The 17,998-nt window shown below is 48.0% G+C and overlaps 2 protein-coding genes across 3 annotated transcripts; one reads left to right on the top strand and one right to left on the bottom strand.

Annotated features, from left to right (window-relative positions):
• Positions 1–6,409: 6,409 nt before the first annotated feature.
• Positions 6,410–11,106, bottom strand: AIRIM (AFG2 interacting ribosome maturation factor). Of its 2 annotated transcripts, XM_059488716.1 has the most exons (5): positions 10,841–11,094; positions 10,591–10,773; positions 10,374–10,495; positions 10,038–10,081; positions 6,410–6,618 (listed from the first exon to the last, which is right to left on the bottom strand). In XM_059488716.1, the coding sequence occupies exons 1-5, from the start codon at positions 11,092–11,094 to the stop codon at positions 6,589–6,591; spliced, it is 633 nt and encodes a 210-aa protein (XP_059344699.1). In that variant the 3' UTR covers positions 6,410–6,588. The 2 variants fall into 2 exon arrangements, with proteins under 2 accessions (XP_059344699.1, XP_059344698.1); XM_059488715.1 differs by lacking the exon at positions 6,410–6,618 and having other exon boundaries at positions 9,614–10,081; positions 10,841–11,106.
• Positions 11,107–11,170: 64 nt separating this feature from the next.
• CDCA8 (cell division cycle associated 8) lies at positions 11,171–15,948 on the top strand. The gene is made up of 10 exons (XM_059488757.1): positions 11,171–11,455; positions 11,547–11,675; positions 11,934–11,968; positions 12,452–12,527; positions 12,838–12,968; positions 13,251–13,324; positions 13,605–13,703; positions 14,614–14,740; positions 15,241–15,327; positions 15,621–15,948. Exons 1-10 carry the CDS (start codon positions 11,374–11,376, stop codon positions 15,675–15,677), a joined length of 897 nt encoding a protein of 298 aa, XP_059344740.1. The 5' UTR covers positions 11,171–11,373; the 3' UTR covers positions 15,678–15,948.
• Positions 15,949–17,998: the final 2,050 nt, after the last annotated feature.

The following is a 17,998-nucleotide window of genomic DNA, read 5'->3' on the forward strand; positions in this document are numbered from 1 at the left end:
TGCCTCCTATGGGAAACCTGGGAGTTCTAAGTAAAACCTGATGTTTCCATTTCATTATTATCCCTTTGCTCTGAGATGAATTCCAACCCATCCCCTGTTTAATATCAGCCAAAGGTGTGCAGTGGGTTTGTGTTGCTATTTATGAAATTCATATTGCTGGGCCTAATCTGTTTCAGATCACCTAGCTGTGTCTGTGTCTGCATCAGCTTGCCCCAAATCAAGGATGTTCTTTTGCCATGGTCACTGGCATCACCAGCACTCAGGAAAAATAAGGGCAAAACTCCTTCCATGGCCACAAAGCATCTGGAGGCAGATATGAGGTTCTTTAGTGAAATATTTCCTCAGAATACTTTCTGTGATATTTCCTTTTAAGGCCAAATCTGCCTGTACTGGTCCCTCTAAAGATACTCTGGATATATCTATATCTATCTATCTATCTATCTATCTCTATATCTATATCTAATCTATCTCTGTCTCTATATCTCTATCTCTATCTATATCTATATCATCTATCTGTACTTTATACTTTTATACTTTAGAGTATCTATACTTTAGATACTCTAAAAAGGTATCTGAAATGTAGGATGAGTTTCCATGAATCTGAAATGCTGCTTGAGTTTCCATGAATCTGAAATGCAGGATGAGTTTCACAAATCTGAAATGCTGCTTGAGTTTCCATGAATATGAAGTGCAGGATGAGTTTCCATGAGTCTGAAATGCAGGATGAGTTTCCACAAATCTGAAATGCAGGTTGAGTTTCCAATAATCTGAAATGCAGGATGAGTTTCCAGGTGTCAGAGCAGGCTTGCTGCCTCACTCCTGCATGTGCTCTAAACCTGAGGAAGAGGCTGGCACGTGCCAGGCTGCAGCATTTGGGGTATTGGGGCTCTCATGTGTGCCTCTGGTATGGCTCTGGTGTCAAACCCGCTGATCTGTGTGCACAGCTTGGACCCTGGGATGCTACAGCTGAGAAATGCCTGGCAGGTAGAGGATGATTTCTCACCCCCCTGATGCCTTGAGAAGGTTGATCTAGAATTGACACCAGGCAGAGCTAAAGAATAAAGCAGGGATTTATTAAAAGGATCTCCTCAATGGATCAACCTTGGGCAGCACAAGAGCCCAGCCAGGGCTGCACCCAAGATGAACCAAAATGGTCACAAAATGGACACCTGGTCAGGTCTCACTGTGATCAGTTCTGCTCCATTTGCACATTGGGGTTCATTGTCCAATTCCAGCTTTAGCCCATGCAGTCCCATCCTGCTTGTTTTCCTCTCTTCAGTCCATGTTGTTTGTGCTCTTGGGCCTGAGATTTGGACCATTTATCCTTGTTCCCTAGCTAAAGAAGGAATTATTTTCTCTCCCTGTTCTGTGCACAGAGCTCACCATCCCCTAATATGAAGCCCAGACCCACAAACTAAAGCAGCACAGAACCTGAAAAATATAAAAGCCAAAACCTGAGGCATGGCCCTCAGCAAACACCTGTCACAGCACCCCTTGAGAGCACAAAACCCACCCAGAGGAGAGCAAAGTGTCACAGCTAGGAGCACCTGTGTTTGGTTAAACAGGTGTAAACCATGCACTGAGAGACCCCTTGAGTCCAGGGCTTGTGTTCTACCCTTCTGTCATGTCCTGGTGCTGCATCACCCAGACATTTCTGACCAAAGCAATGGGATAATCTCTGCCCTGTGGGAGCTGTTCTGCTGCTATCTTTTGTTGCAGGAGGGGAAGCAGAGCTGCTTTGCTGCCTGCTCGTCTTTGCAGAGATCCCTGTTCTGATTCAGCCTCAGAAGGGAATGAAAATCCCTCAAATAAGCTCAAAAGATTTAGAAATCCTGCTCAGGGAGGCACCATCAGTTTGTGTCACTGCTGGAGAGGGAAGGGAAGGTATTACCTGAAGCTATACAGCTGTGAAGAGCAGGATGGGAACAGAGACAAATTGCAGCTGGATTTCTCTGCTCTCCGCTTTTCCACAGCCACTAAAAAAACACCAGCACAGACAGCAAATGATGGAAACCACAGGGCTTTAACTGAGCTCTCTGGCCTCAAAACTGGGTCATTGGGGAAGGTCTGGACAGGACAAACCCCATGTGCAGGGCTGGGGTGCAGGACTGTGACCTGCAGGGACCCTGGTGCACACTGACTCACAGGCTGGCTAGAGAGAACCTGAGTTTAGCTCATAGCAAATGCCTTTGGAGGATGGAAAAAATAAACCAGAAAAAGAGAGGCTGACCCACTTGAGTTCCATCTGTTGGGGTTTATAACTGTTCTCCTTATAATTGCCAACAGACAATGTGAATTGCAATTAGCTAATTGCTTGCTAACTTTGCGTTCTAATAATAGCCATGTTCCAGAGTTATACAAGTTTGGAGGCTGCTGCTGTTCCCTTGCAACTGGCAATAATAAATAATATCATATTCCCTCAGCTTTGCCATTTCTTCCAAGTTTCATCCCCATGCAAATTGCTCCAGCATGTCCTAATCCCTGACGGGAGGGCAGAGGCATCAACAGCATTTATTTGTAGTTGCCTGCACTACAGGGAGGGTTCAGCACTGGGAAGCTGAGGCTCCTGTGTCCCAGCAGGGCCAGGAGATGCCTCTCACCCTAGTAGGGTGGCAGCAGTGGGGTCTGCATGCCTGGAAATGCAGCCCTACCCTCAGCATGTCCTTGGTTAGAGCTTTTCGGAGATTTTGGGGTTTTGTTTGGATTTTTGCTTTCCCTTCACAGGCTCAGATGTGGCCCTGGCCCCTGTAGTGACATGTTTTATTGCCAGTAGCTTCAATAATGTCAGCACAGACTCAGACTGGAGCTTTCACAAGCACAGGCTCTCAGCTGTGCAGTGATAAGAAGGGTCTGGACCCCAGTGGGGCTCCTGAGGAGAATAGGGGTCAGGTTGGGTGCAGAGCCCCAGCATCTCCTGTCTGGGGGCATGGAGAGCTCCCTTGCACACCAGTGAACTTTTCAGCACCCCTCTCTGGGCTGTGTGACCTCCAGCTCATTACTGCCACGCAGATGCAGCTAATTGAGGAGCAGAGCAGCAGCCTGATCCAGCAGAGTCAAGGCCAATGAAATGAACATCATTCCCTGGCACACAAGGAACTACTGAACAGGGAGCTGCCAGCAGGCTGACATCTCCAGAGCTTACAGACTAATCTCATTAAACACAACCAAAAAGCCTTTCAGAGCTGGGGGAGCCGTGTCCAGCCAAAGCTGGGCTGGATTATTCACCTCTGGGGCTTTTCCTCATGCTTGGTTCCCTGTCCTCCCTGGCACCCCAGCACTGCCCAAACCCCCCTGTGCCAGCTCTGGGCCCCCCAGATGGGGCTTGCACAGGGGCTCCTGTTCAGGTTCCTCGTGAGCAGGATTTTGTGAGTGCCCCAGGTGCCCTCAGCCCCTGCTTCCAGCAGAGCAGCTGCAGCTTCTTGTTTCTAGAACTGCTTCTCCTCTGGGCACAGCTGTGCTGGCTTTCTCATCCCTTTCTCCCCTTTCCTGCTCCTCACAAGTAGGTTTATGAAGTTTAAAAGCACTCCTTGTGCAAGCCTTGTCTTCCTTCTCTCACAACCTGGTCTCACCCCTTCCCTGGGGTTCGGGCAGAGGTACCAGCACTGCACCATGAAAGGGAGTTCTCCTTGGCAAAGCCACAACTAGAGCTCTCCCCCAGAGCAGCTGGGGATTGCTGTCCCTCCCCATGGCTCAGGTGGCTCTGGCTCAAGCCAAGCACACAAGGAGCTGGAGGAACCCAGCCAAAGGAACAGCTTTGCTCACTTCTGCTTTGGCTTCATCTGTGAATGTTTTCTCTCAGCTCTGGTTGATGAGTTTCAGACTGAGGGAACATTAGGAAACAAAAGGGAGAAGGCTGTGACACATTGCAGGATGTGCCAGGAACCAGCAGTGATGCAGGGCAGCTGCAGGGCTCTGCTGTGCTCCTCACTTTTACTGTCCCACAGGACCTGCCAGCCTCACCCTCACCTGGCTGTCCCTGCACACCCACAGCTGCCCAGCACCAGCTGCAGCCTCTCTGCTCACCCCAGCACCTGGGCACCACTGATGGGGGTCTCTGGTGGTGGGATGACCCTGAGGTGTTGGAAAGTCTCTTTTTCCCAGCTCTGAGACCAAAGAACAACACAGGATTCCTTGGCTCTCGTTCTCAAGGTTGTTTATTTGCTCTTATCTAATACGTTGTTTGTCTGTCCTGCTGAGATCTGTCTGGCAGGTCAGTTTGTGGCACAGTCCTTGCCCTCAGGGTGGTGTTGTCTTTTTAAACTAAAAACTACATGTACTTTATTTACAATAATTTTCCAATACCTATCACCTATGTTAGACAGTCTGTCTCTACTCCAAACCAATCCCAAAGTGCCAACATCACAGCAGAAGATGGAGGACAAGAAGAAGGAGGAGAAAGACAGCACACATCCAGATTCCTCCATCTTGCCTCCTGAACCCTCATTCTAAAAACCCCAAAATTCTACATTTTCACCCAGTGATAAATTCACTATCATTCTGTTCATACCCTGTGGCTTGTAACTCTTCACACAAAGTTGATAGTTTTTTCCATGGGCTAAAATCAAAGGCACAGGTGTTTGTGACTCCATGCCAAGGTCTCTGAGCCCCCTGCCAGGGTCTGGAGTCACCCAGGGCAGCCAGAGGAATGTCCTGGTTCTGACAGACCATCCCCTGCTGCCCCACATCAGTTGTAGCTTCTCTGCTCATCCCAGCACCTGGGCACCATCCCCTGGTGCCCCACACCCCCACGGTGGCACTGGCTGGGTGATGCCAAGGGGACACACACAGGGTTTGTAGGAAGCCTCTCCACTCAGAGCAGGAGAGAAGGTAGCAGGAGGTGCCAGGGTGTGACAGCTGCCCAGCACAGTGTCCCCAAGGCCACTGGCAAGCTGCAGATACTGGCACAGGAGGGCAGGGTGCCACAGGAGCACTCTGCACCCATCCCTCCTGCTGCCCCCATAGAGATCAGTGCCAGGTGCTTTGGGACATGAGGCCATGAGGTTTGGCCAGCTTGAATTTATCTCCCAACCTCAGGGGAGCAGAGCAAAGGTTCTGTTGAGCTCAGTGTGGGGCTGAGGCTGACAAGTGGCCATGGACTACACACAAAAATGCTCTAAAGCTGACAGCACCAAATGTTTCTTCTTCATCTAGCACAGTTGTTTAGGATTCAGTGAGGAACAAAACTGCATCTTGTAGGTTTTAATAAAGCTCTTGGCGAGCAGTTCAAACACCAGGGGAGAAGCTGGAGAGAGAGGTTGGATTTATGGGAGCGGGAGGAGATCGTTTGCTTTCTTAGGAACTGGAAAAGATTAATAGTGTGCAAAGGCTCTTGGATTCATTCCTCACATAGCAGAATGGTTAGGAGACTTACTGGCTTGATGTTCTTCATTCTGCTTTCCCCAGGCAGCCTAGAGACTGTCTGGGCTGTGGAGAGAAGGACCAGGGAGAAGAGGGAGTGTGGGGGTGTTTGCAGGGGTCCCAGGATGAGGGAAGAGCTGAGAATCTTGACTCTGTGTTTCAGAAGGTTGATTTATTATTTTATGATATATACTATATTAAAAGAAAATTATATATTAAAACTATACTAAAAGACTAGAAGAAAGGATTTCATCAGAAGGCTTGAAAGGAAAAGAAAGGAATGATAATAAAATCTTGTGACTGACCAGAGAGTCTGAGACAGCTGGACTGTGATTGGCCATTAATTAAAAACAACCACATGAGACCAATCAAAGATGCACCTGTTGCATTTCACAGCAGCAGATAATTATCGTTTACATTTTATTTCTGAGGCTTCTCAGCTTCTCAGGAGAAAAAAATCCTAGCAAAAGGATTTTTCATAATATCATGGTGACACAGGGAGCCATCAGTGAAGAGGCAGATGTGGCATGCCGGGGGACAGAGGGGAACCCAATCTCAGGGTGCTTTTTTGGGAAATTAAATATATGATTAATATTTCTGTATGTTCTGGTGTGTGGGGAGGCACTGGTAGCTGGGGAGGTGGTGGAAGTACAGGGCAACAAGGCAGGTTCATCCTTCCAGCACATCCCCACTCCTGGGCCTGGGGTGCCAACAGCACAGAACCATTCCCCACTCACTGCACACCCATCAGATCTTCAGAACCTGCCCCTCCCTGGAGCTCAACAGGGCAAAAGCTGTGACAAAGTCACAGGCACTAGAGAAACACTGAGCCAGGACTGGGGAACAGCAAAAAGCCAGCTAACATGTAGTGGAGAATGTTTGCTGTGTTTCAGAGCAAATAAGTACTCAGGCAGCCCCTCAGCAAAGTCACAGAGGAGTTCTGCTTCAGGCCAAGATGAAAGTCTCAAAGAATAAGCTCAAAAACCACAGGGACTTGTGAAGCCCATACTTGGTTTATTAAATTAATCACAAAGCTTTTTATTACATATTTCTGCCTCTGAGCCACTTTGCACTTCAGTTCAGGTGCCAAATCCTTTGTCTTTTCCATAACTGTGGGCTCTTGTAATACACTCAGTTTTGAAATCTGTTTCAAATCCATGAGCTTAGGCTGAAGCAAAGCTTTTGGGTTTGTTTTGGAAATCTGGTGTTACCAAGAGCAGGTCCCCATTTCTAAGCAGAACTGCACCAGCAGTGCCCACCCTATGGGAGGAAACAAAACAACCACACATGAGTCAGGTGCTCTTATAAATGTTTGTGGGCATTTGAATTTAATAGCTGAATTGAGTTTGTGCTTTTCCTGTAAGTGAAGAATAACTGTTTTCCAATGGAGTTAGCAGGAGGCAAAGCTGAAAATCAAAGTGTGAGCTTTGTGTTTCCTGACAATTTTCCTTTAACAAGGTAGCTCCAGCTGCTAACTGCATTTTATTGCATTCCTCAAAGACAGATCTCCGTGCAAGGATACTTTTAAGAGCTCTACTCCAAAAATAAAGGTACTTGGATTTATTTTTATGGTTACATATATTTTACCAGTTGGTCTCACAGCCTTTAGTGCTGCATTACCCATAGCCTCACTAAGACACAGCACAGGCTGGATGATGCCATGATGAATTTTTGCATTTTATATATCCTTTATAGATCTTTTCTGTATCTTTTATGTATTCTCAGTGCTCTTAGAATACATACTTGTAATTTTTTAAGTCTGATAATTTAATATAGTCCTGGTATTCTGTCAGGCTAGAAGATCAAACATCCTAAAGGCCTTGTAGATGAAAGCTGGAAAGCCCTACACTATCTTGAAAATCCAAGGTCCCATCTAAAATATATCTTATAAACTAAGATTAAGCCCATCCAAAAGGGAATACTTTGAGATGAGAAAATGTGACACTGTTGATTCAAGCCTCTCATTGAAGCATCTTTATTAGATATACTAATTTGTAAAATCTATTAAATTCTACAATCTCTCAGGTGTACATTTCAGCATACTCCACCTTAATGAAGTGTTGCACCAAAAGGATCATTATTAAATTACAAGGTAAAAACCCTTTATCCCTTAACTGTGCCTGGCTCTTAACTTTAGGATCAAGGAAAAAGCATCACCCTGACAGGCAGGGTGATGGCAAGGAGTGGCCTTTGCACCTGCCTGAGGACCTGTGTGGCACTGCCAGGCTGAATGCCCACCCTGGCTCTGCTCACAGTGACTCCCAGGCTGAAGGGAGCTCTGCACACACAAGGAACCATGTCCTCCTCAGCTCTGGGGTCTCTGGCAGAAAATGCAGATCTGCAGTGGAACAACCCACAGCTGATCCCAATTAGAGTGCTCTGATGCAGAAATTCACTCACACCCCACAGAGAGCTGCAGACAAATGCAGCTGATGACACAGCCCAGGAAGCAGGAACAGCACAGAGCAATTAATCACACCAGAACTTCAAGGAGCACCTCACTCACCCCATTTCAGTCAGTCAGAGTCAGGGCACGGCCACTTTCAATGCAGAAAGCTCCCTCAGCACTTTGTTAGCACAAAGACAGACATCAGGGGCCAAACATCTGGGAGAAGCAGAACTGTGGGCCACCACTGAACTGTGCTGAACATCTCCCTGAATTTAAATCCATTTGTTCACTGGCAGGCTGTCCTGAAGAGAGGCTGACAGGAGAGGGGTGTTGAAGGGTTGTACAGCTGCACACATGCAAGGACAATTCTGCATCCAAGCTCACCATCTGGTTTGTGATTCACCCTGAGCCACCAGCCATGCTCCAAACCCTGTGTAAGGAGCCAAGGCTGCACAGGCATGTGAGCCTCCACCAGGAACAGAACCCACCTCACCTCCACCCTGGGCAGGGCATTGTAAATGCACAGTGAGCCCTGTAGCAGGGAAGAACAATTCATCTGACTCCACGTTGTCAGAAGGCTAATTTATTACTTTATTATACTGTATTATATTAAAGAATACTATACTAAAAACAGAAAAGATACTGAATGCTAAAAAGATAATAATGAAAACTTGAGACTCTTTCCAGAGTCCCAAAACAGCTTGGCACCAATTGGCCAAAGAGTGAAAACAACTCACAGCAGAATGCAATGAAACAATCACCTGTGGGTAAACAATCTCCAAACACATTCCACATGAGCACAACGCAGGAGAAGCAAATGAAATAAGAATTGTTTTCCTTTTTCTCTGAGGCCTCTTGCTGCCTTTCAGCTTCCCAGGAGAAAACCCTGGGTGAAGGAATTTTTTCAGAGGATGTGAATGCCACAGGCAGGGCACCCAGCACCAGGAGAGGGTTTTCTTTGCAATTATAACTCTGTGTGTGAAGAACTGCAGCTAGAACTCATGATCCCCTATTCCTGATGGGAGCACTGGCAGCCCTAGCCCTGATCCAGCCCTTTCCCACCCTTGGCACCCCCAGCACCCCAATCTGCTCCCCTCAGTGTTCATGGGTCAAGCAGTGCCCTCAGGTGGCCACGGAGAACCAGGTTGGGGACACAGAAATCTGAGCACAAACATCACACCCACAACCTGTCCCATGCAATTCTTTATTAGCTTTCTCCAAGAAGCTGCAGTGTTATTATTAAATTTTTAAAAATCTCTTTGCCAGGATTTTTTCTCCTGGGAAGCTGAGAAGCCTTAGAGAAAAAGGAAAACAATTCTAATCTCATTTGCTTCTCTTGTGTTTTGCTGCTTTGGAATGAGGTTAGATTGTTTATCCAACATGTGAATTGTTTTTACTTAATGACCAATCACAGTCTGGCTGTTTTGGGACTCTAGAGACAGTCATAGGTTTTTAATTAGTATCTTGTTAAGCCTTCTGTTTGTATCCTTCCTCTATTCTTTAGTATAGTTTTAGATTAATATAATATAATATAATATAATATAATATAATATAATATAATATAATATAAGCCTTCTGAGAACATGGAATCAGATTCATTCTTTCCTGCCATGGGGGACCCCAGAAAATGCCACCCTGCAGCTCCTCACCAAATACACAGCTGGGAGACAAACACCCCACAGCTTCCTGGGAATGTTCAGAGGATCAGTTTTGTTGGCCATGGCCACCAAAAGGTGTCCCTGAACTGTCAGCAGTGGCTACCAGACAGTGAAATTTTAAGAGTGAATTCAGATTTGCTTCCTTCCTCCTCCATTCCCAGGTAGGATGAGTGCAAACACACTGCTCAAAGACACGAGGTGAGCACTGTTTCTAAACTCTAATCTGACATGTTTTCTTTATTTGTAAGGACAAATATCTTTCATGGCAGCAGCCTGAAGGACTCTATTACACTCACACACCTGCAGCACCTCATGTAAGTATCAACATTTTTACCATGACACAAAACAGGCATGGCAGATGAGGGAAAGGAGAAGTTCCACAGCTGGAGGTGACTCCCTTCTATCTTCATGGCTTTTTTGGCTCAGCCTCTTCAGAGATCAAGACCATTTCCACTTGAAAATGGTAGAGTCCAAGCATTTCATGCTGAGGCCAAGACTCAACTCATTCAGTTTCCAAAAAGCACCAGGAGAGCTCCCTCAGTTCCTCATCCCCTTTGCAGCATCACAGAACGTGCCAGAAGCTGGGCAGTGCCAGTCCCTGCTGCCTGTCAGGAGCCAGGTGAGCAGCTCACCTCGTGATGGTTCTCCACAAACAGTGAGACCTTCAGGAGAGTATCTGAGACAGAGAGAAACAACAACCCCGTCAGCCGAATGTGCTTTACATGTATTCTGTATCCCAAAAACTTGTCTAAAAGGCAATAAAAAAAAGTGTGGGTAGAACTGATGAGCACTGAGGCCTTGCCACACTGTGAGGATGTTGCTTCCAGCTGTGCCCAGGTGTGGTGGTGAGTGTTTTCACCTGAAGCTGGCCAAGATCTCAGAGCAGGGTCACACACTGCCACAGAGCTAGCACAGCCAGGCCTGTCCCCAGGGAACATCACCCCTCAGCTCTTTATACACAGAGGTACCTTGAACAACCTCATCTTCTTTGTAGCGCTCCAAAATCCTCTCCCAGGACTGCGGCAGGGCTTCCACGTCTGCCAGGCTGTCCAAGCTGAAGCGCTGCAGGAGCAGTTTGATCTCCAAGTACCTTCGTGCCTACTAAGGATAACAAGGACAAAAGAAACCCCCAGCACCTCCCTGACACCCCCAGCGCCGCCCAGAGCCCCCCGGCAGGATGGATACAGGTGCCGGTAGTAGCGTTCCACGTCCTGCAGCCCCTCCAGCACATCGGCCAGCGAGGGGCAGCGCGGCCCGCGCCTCAGAACCGCGGCCAGCCCCAGCTCGGCCGGGCCCCGCTCCTCCACGAGCCGCAGCACGGCGCTGCCCGCGGCCCCCACGGCGTCCCGCACGGCCCGCAGCTCCTCCCTGCCGGCACAGCGGGGTCAGGCGGGCCCTGGCAGCCCTGCCCGCCCGGCCCCGGCCGCCTCCTCACCGCCGCTGGCCGAGCTGCTCCAGCAGCGCCTCGGCCGCGCCGCGCTGCTTCCGCCACAGCCGCGCCCGCAGCTCCGGGAAGGCGCCCAGCGCCGTGGCGTCCCATGGCAGCCGCCGCGCCGCCCGCATCTGCGCCGCCAGCGCGGCCAGCGAGCCCAGCAGCGGGGCCGTGGCTGCCAGAGCTCCCCGTGCCGCCGTCTCCGCCCGCGCCACCGCCTCCGACCAGGCCCGGAGCGCGGCCACGGGCGCCGCCATCACCGCCGCCATCGCCGCCCGGCGCTGTTGCCGCTCGTCATCGGGGCGCGCCGCGCCGCCATTGGCCAGCCCGGGTGGCGGTTGCGTTTGAAGGAGCGAGCGCTGAGGGAGCCCTCGGTGAGCCCGCCCGGAGGAACCGCTGGGGAGAGAACCCGCAAAAAATAACGCGCAATAAGCAATAAATAACCCGCAATAAGTAACAAGAACCTGCTGAAGAGAGAACCCGTAGTAAGGAACCCGTAATAAGAACCCGCTGAGGAGAGAACCACAGAATCACCAATGGCGCCCGCCAAGAAAAAGGGCAACTCCAGCGCCCGCCACCGCAAAATGGAGGCGTTCCTCCAAGACTTCGACAGAGAAGGTAGGGCAGGGGGAAGGAGAAGGAAGGGATCGTGGGGAGGAGAGAGGGACCCGGGGCCTGCGGGCAGGGCTAATGCTTCGTCTCCCCGCAGTGGAGCGGCGGCTGAAGCGGATCGAGGCGGACGGGGAGCGCATGGTGCAAGAAGTGGAGCACATGTACGACATGGCCATCCTGAGGCTGCCGGCCGCCATCCGCGACATGAACTGGCTGGACTTCTTCGGTGAGGAGCGGGGCTGGGGGTGCTGGGCTCAGGGACCCCTTCCTCCGTGGATAATAATGAACCCCAGTGGGTGTAAGGGAGGGGATGGGATGGGATCTACTCTCCCTGCAATCCCCAGGGAAAGACCCCACTACCCCACTGCTTCTGTTCTCTGGTTTGTGCTGGGTTTTTCACCCCCATGGTGACAACCCTGCTGTGCTGTGTGAGTGTCCCCTGACATGTCCTGATGTATCTGATTCATTTTCTTTCTACCTGTAGCAAGAGGTGAAAACACACTGGAGGATGTGGCTAAGGTAGGTGTCCAGAACAAACATAAAGCTCTCTAAAGCTATCCTACTTTGCTCATCATACTGATGGTTACAAGTGAAACAGTTACATCAATATTTTCACAAAGGTTTCTTTAAAATTCAACAATAAGAGAGGCAGGTAAATCCCATCAGAGATGTGATTTACGTGGTGCTGCTCCTCCCTGTTGATCTTTCCTGATCTGCTAGATGGCACTCCCTAATCTCTAAGAGCACATGCACTTTGCAGTAAAGCACAGCATTTCTAAGCTGGTTGGGCAGCAGGGTGTAGGAAAGGCACACCTGCAGCTGCCAACCAGGCACTGAGTCCTGAGGGAGGCAGAGATGCATGAAAGGCCCAGTTTGAGCACAACAGCAAACAGGGAGCTCATCTGGCTGTAAAATTACTGGGGGTTTGCTCTGCAACTTTAACTTACACAAACTTTTGGCTGCCAACAATCCCAGTGGTGCCACAAGTGTTTTTAATTTTAGGCAGACACGGAAATAATGAAAATCCGCAGGCTGAGCACAGATATCGTCGATCCCCTGTTGGATATTGCTGAGAAGGGTGAGTTTAAACATTGTGGAAGCATGTTGTGGTTGCTTAATGTGAAGAATAGTTCAATTCTTGATCATGTCCATCAGTATGCTTAAACTAGGATAATAATTCTACTTTTATCCCTAGTACCTACAAGTACCTCTAATTAATTTCATTAAAACATTCAAAATAATCCAAAGTAGTGCTCTGGCAACAATTAGGCTTTGGAATTTGGATTTCTGAAGCAAGTTGTTGCTAAAACTGCTTGTAGCTGTTTGCCTTCCCTGCTAAATAATAATTTAAAGTTGTTATTCAGTTAGATAACACTTTCTCTTTGCAGTGAGTAGAATCAAAAGGAGTGTTGAAGGTGATGAGGAAGCAGAGCCTCCATCACTTCCACGGCAGAAGAGATCTCGACTTGCCAGCCAGTGTCCTTCAGAGGCTGAGAGTGGGGATGCAAGGACTGCCAAGGTGAGTGAGTAGCTGTTCTCTGGGGTGGAATTATCCTCAGGAGAGGAATTCCTGACTGAGCTGCTGACTAGGGCTGCCCAGGATGCCCTGAGGGGGACTGCACCAGCTGGTGCTTCGCAGAGAGTTCTAGCAGTGGGGAGGGTCCCAAAGGCTAGAATGCTGTTTGCTCTGGGCCCTTGTGCATGGAAAGGGACTGAGCATTTTGTGTGGAAGCCTCTTTGTGTGGACTCAACTGTCCCACGAGATGGAAGTAACTGATCTGGTGAGTGATGTGTGCTGCAGGTGAAGGCATCCACCAAAAAACCACGTGTGGCCAGAAGACCTCCCTCGGCGAGACTGAAGGGCATGAACAAGAGGTAAAGGGGATGTCTCTGTCTCCTCTCTGGAAATGGAGAGTGCAAATATCAATATCTCTCTTTGGTGGGATGGGCTTTGGTTTGGGGGGGAGAGTTGTGCCTCACTACAGGGCAGAACTGATGTGAATGACAGCTGGCTGTCCTGTGAGAACAAGCTGTCCCCAGTTTCGGGGTCAGTGGTTAGTGATAACCCCTGGGGTTCGTGGTGGTCACCTTCTCCAAGTGTCTGTACACTTGTTAGAGGTTGTGTTATGTACAGATATTTATTTCCCTTTTACAGATCAAGCAAAAACAGTTTCATCACTCCAGCTTCTGGCAGAATGGTTGATATGTGTGGTCAGGGAGGCACCTCCATGGTTACACCCAGATTTGATCCCAGGTTTGTTAACAGAGAAAACAAATACATTTCCCTTCTATCTCTAATCCAATCTGCCTTGCACCATCTGTTTATAACACAGCCTTTAGTGGCTCTTTGGACCTGAAATGAAAGACTTAGACTATGTTGGGAATGGTGAAAGTTTGCTAAGAAAGTTTCACAGATATGTATGCTTGGCAGAAAGATTTTTGAATATAGAATTTGAAGAAGGAATAGAAATGAAAGCAAGTTTTGATACAGAAGAAAAGAATTGCTGAGCCAGTCTTACTGGATAACCAAGGAGGCAAAGGGTGTGTTAGTTAGAAGGGGATTTTATGGCTTAGAGCAAAGAATAAACTCACTTTAAACAGAAGATGTTTTTACCAAGCAGAAAGATAGCACAGCCAAACAAGTCAGCAGAGTTGCAAGTAGAAAAAATTCTCAGAATTTTCCACTGCAAGAAAACTGAAAACCAACTTCTAGCTTAAACTGTAATGTACTGACTTTTAGTGATTGGAGAACAGTAACATGAATATGGTAATTACAGTAGTTATGACAGGCTATAGATAAAAGTTATGGTATAGATTGGTTCTGCTGTATTGAGATGCTCAGCAAAGTATAGAATGCATTGTAACCAAGAGAAAAGTATAGAATGTATTGTAACCAAAAGAAAAGTATAGAATGCATTGTAACCAAAAGAAAAGAATATAATGCAATGTAACCAAGAGAAAAGGGTCTCCAGGCCTGCCTGCAGCTGGAGCTGACAGCTGCAGGCACAGGTTCTGTCACCCACAACCCTGGATTGCTGTAACCTCTTGGATGTAACAGACTCCATTTTGGAGAGCAGCCTGGAGTCCCACATCCCTCATTCAGGTTCTTACTGGTCTGCAGGTGCTGTGAGCAGACATCACTCTCTCCTATCTCGTTGTTTCAGGATGTTCAAGACACCGGGGCTGCGCACTCCCGCCATCAACGAGCGCGTTTACACCTTCTCTGCCAAGGGCAGCCCCCTGGCTGAGCCTGAGGATGTCATCCTCACCCTGCCCCTCGGTGGGGGAGAGGTAAATCCTGACCCTCCAGTGCCCAGGCACCTCTTGGAGCCTCACCTGCTCCCCTTCAGCCCCTCTTGTCTCTTTAGCTGTGCCACTGCAGTTCATCTGAGGGGTTGATTGAGTTTAAAACAAACCGGAAGAGGTTCTTAGCCAGAAGTGGGGACTGCTCAAGCTGGTTGAAACAACAGGAGGGTGTTTCATTGTGCATTCACTATAAAGCACTTACACTGACACTACTGCAGCTTTAGTGGGTTTGATGATGGCTGAATGCCCGTGCACTCACAAAAAAAAATCATTCACTCAGTGTGGCTTTATCCCCCATACCACAAATCAAGATATTTAAAACCACCACAGCCAGTAATGCATTAATGCTCGGCAGGAAAGGTGTGAGATGAGCTGAATGTAGTTCTCTGCCTGTCTATACTTAGATCTTAACCTCTTTTATTTAACTCTTTTACTGTCTTCAGCTGGCCAGACAGAAAACCTGAGCTTTGTGTTTGTTTCCACAGAGCATACGTTTGACAGAAAAGGATCTGACCAAGAAGAATTTCCTTCAGCTAAACCCCAAGGCCCAAGGGCTCATGCAGAAGCTGTCAGTAAGTCTGGGTGTTTTTGTCAGCCATGGTTGTAAGGCAGTGCTGTCCCTCTCTCACCAGTCAGGGGCTTGCTGAGCTGCAATAGAAACTCCTATTTCCCCTGACCCCTTGTCTTGAATTTTGGCTGAGGTGAAGAAGGGAGAAGCAGGAACTTTACATCACATCTGGCTCAGTACAGAGTGGGGAAAAGAGCTGTTGTCACTCTGAAAAACAGAGCTGAGCTTTAGGCTGGAGCTGCAGGTGCTTGTGGGCTGTACCAGTCTCAGTTCTGATGGATTTCTCTTTCCTTTCAGGTTTGTCTCACACAGGCTTGCAACGAGGCAAAATTGCCCCTGGATGGAAGTCAGTGAGCAAGACATCCCTCTGTAGTTCTTGTTTTTATTTGTATATTTCTTTTATTGATATGCAGAATGGAAGCTAAAAACTAGTTATTTTACCTATGGTGTGTAATGGGAGAAAAATGAATGGAACTTTGGAGAGACATAAAATTAATTGAAAATTTCCTTTAAGGTTGAAACCATGACACTTCTCTTGGGCTTGCAGATTAGCAAGTGGGCAGAAAGCCTGATGGTTGTCATGTTAAGAGCCATGTTCAGAGTAAAGAACTCTGCTTCTCTCTAACTTTGTCTAGAATTTTCTTTTTCTAGAAAAAAGCCTGTTTATTTGTAAGCTGGTGCTCTGTCCTTTCCAAAGATGCCTCTTTATCCTTCATTTAAGCCTCTTTATGGGGCTATAAACAAGGATGTTGAGATTTTGAAACCTTTTCTGTATTTCAAAAGTTCTACTTTTGGCAAAACCAGGCCTGCACATGGTTAAAATGGAGATAAGCTGCAATCAGAGCTCTTTGGTGCAGGGTGTGGCAAAGCTTATAGAACAGCATTTATACATTAATTTGCTTTTGGAGAACAACCATTTTATTGTATGGAAGACCTCATGGATTTGGAAAACTCTCTTTGAGAGGTTTGAGCAGATTCTGAGTCCTAACTGCAGGTGGCAATAACATATCCCACTCAGCTCCACCTACCTCTGCCTTGCTCTGCTGTGCACATATTAATTAATTAAAGGCATCCATTAGTTGAGCTGTAGATTAAAAATGTATGTGCTCATAGATGTGTAAGTTGAGATTGTGCTTTAAAAAAGGAAAACAAAATTAACTAGAATTTTAGCCTGGCTAGAAAATTCTTTTATATCAACACTGATTTAAAAGCTCTAACTGATCAGTCACCTGATTTAAAAGCTCTAATTGCAATTTTTAAGACCAAAGCTCTTCCAAAAGAAGTTTTCCTTAGGAAAGAGGAAGCTGCAGAGGGAACAAGCACGTGGCTGTTTCCCCAGGGCTGGGTTAGTGCAGCCTGGCAGGGAAAATGCATTTCTGCTTCCCCTGGCTGTGCCAGAGCTCAGCCCTGCTTCAGGCAGGGCTTCCTGGGACCTGGGGGACTCTGTGTGCTGAGCTGTGCTGTGAGAGCTCCACATTTCTGCCCAAATTATTAATGGAAATGTAAAACTATTGATCTGAGAAATAATTATCAGTGAATCCCCTGTGCTGGCTCTGAGCTCCTGAGCAGCAGCTCCAGCAGCCTGGCAGAGCTGCACTGCCAGGTTTGTCATCCACAACATCTTCCAGCTGGCCATGGATTCAATGGCAGTGTAAGACATAAACAGATAACAATTCCCTGCCTGCTGATGGAAGGAATGATGGTTTGGTACAAATTAGAGCCATCTCCAGGCAGATTTTTCATGCAGGAGTTCTTGATTTGAAGGTGCAGGACAGCACATGCAGCTCTCTCCCCTGACCCATGTAATTCCACCAAAAATCTGTTTTTCCTGGGTCAGCTGACTGAGTTGGGGGCCCAGAGAGACACATTGGTCCTGCCCAATTTTTAGCAAAATGGGAATTTGCTGAAGAAGTTTTCCTAGAGGAGCTGCTGTCCTGGGGCCCCTGACTGAGCTGGGAGCCCAGAGAGGCACCACTGGTGCTGTGCCCATGGCTGCCCTCTGGTCTCAGCAGGGCTCAGGGTTGGCAGGATGTGCCAGCACAGCCTCAGCACATTGGTTTAGCTTTGTTGTATCCTGAAATAGCCAGAGCCTGGTCTTCCCTTCTGGTCTCGCCAGGATTCAGGGTTTGGGAGGATGTGCCAGCACAGCCTCAGCCCTGCTGTGCCCAGTGAGACAAGAGATCCTGGACAGGAAAGGGATTTTTGCTTCTGCTCTCCCACCTGCCACCTCCTGGAGGTTTCCAGGGTGGGGACAGTGAAGCAGCTGTTGGGTACTTGTGGCTGATTCCTCAACTTCTGGGATTCTGGCTGGGCCCTCCCAGGGCAAAAAACACACCTGGAATGGGTTTGTGTCAGGAAGGAGAGACACACTGGATCTTTTCTGTCTTCAGGTTTTTGCTTCCATCCTCAACATACTAAAAATCCTAAAACCTCAATTTCCCACCTCAGTGATGCATCTCCACTGCTCTCTACAATCTACTTCACACCTAGTGGATTTTAGGCTATTCTGGAGTTTAGGAAACTTGCTCCATAAATGATGGTCAAAGTCAGTGCTCCCCTGGGGGTCAGGGCACCCCAAGAGCAGACAGGGAACTATTCCCAGTGCCCTGGGTTTTCACAAGCACCCTTTACACCTGCTGTGCTTGAACAGGGCTATTCCACCCCATCCCATGGCT

The sequence above is a fragment of the Ammospiza nelsoni genome, chromosome 25 (assembly GCF_027579445.1).
Source record: "Ammospiza nelsoni isolate bAmmNel1 chromosome 25, bAmmNel1.pri, whole genome shotgun sequence".
Taxonomy (NCBI): domain Eukaryota; kingdom Metazoa; phylum Chordata; class Aves; order Passeriformes; family Passerellidae; genus Ammospiza; species Ammospiza nelsoni.

Excerpts from the sequence above, each read along its gene's own strand:
- CDCA8 (XM_059488757.1), top strand. The coding sequence starts at position 11,374 with ATGGCGCCCGCCAAGAAAAAGGGCAACTCCAGCGCCCGCCACCGCAAA. Across the intron at positions 12,528-12,837 it reads GTTGGATATTGCTGAGAAGG|TGAGTAGAATCAAAAGGAGT; the intron begins GTGAGTTTAAAC and ends TTCTCTTTGCAG. Across the intron at positions 15,328-15,620 it reads GGCTCATGCAGAAGCTGTCA|GTTTGTCTCACACAGGCTTG; the intron begins GTAAGTCTGGGT and ends CTTTCCTTTCAG.
- AIRIM (XM_059488715.1), bottom strand. The coding sequence starts at position 11,106 with ATGGCGGCGGTGATGGCGGCGCCCGTGGCCGCGCTCCGGGCCTGGTCG. Across the intron at positions 10,774-10,840 it reads GAGCAGCTCGGCCAGCGGCG|GGAGGAGCTGCGGGCCGTGC; the intron begins GTGAGGAGGCGG and ends CTGTGCCGGCAG. Across the intron at positions 10,496-10,590 it reads GAACGCTACTACCGGCACCT|GTACTTGGAGATCAAACTGC; the intron begins GTATCCATCCTG and ends GTAGGCACGAAG.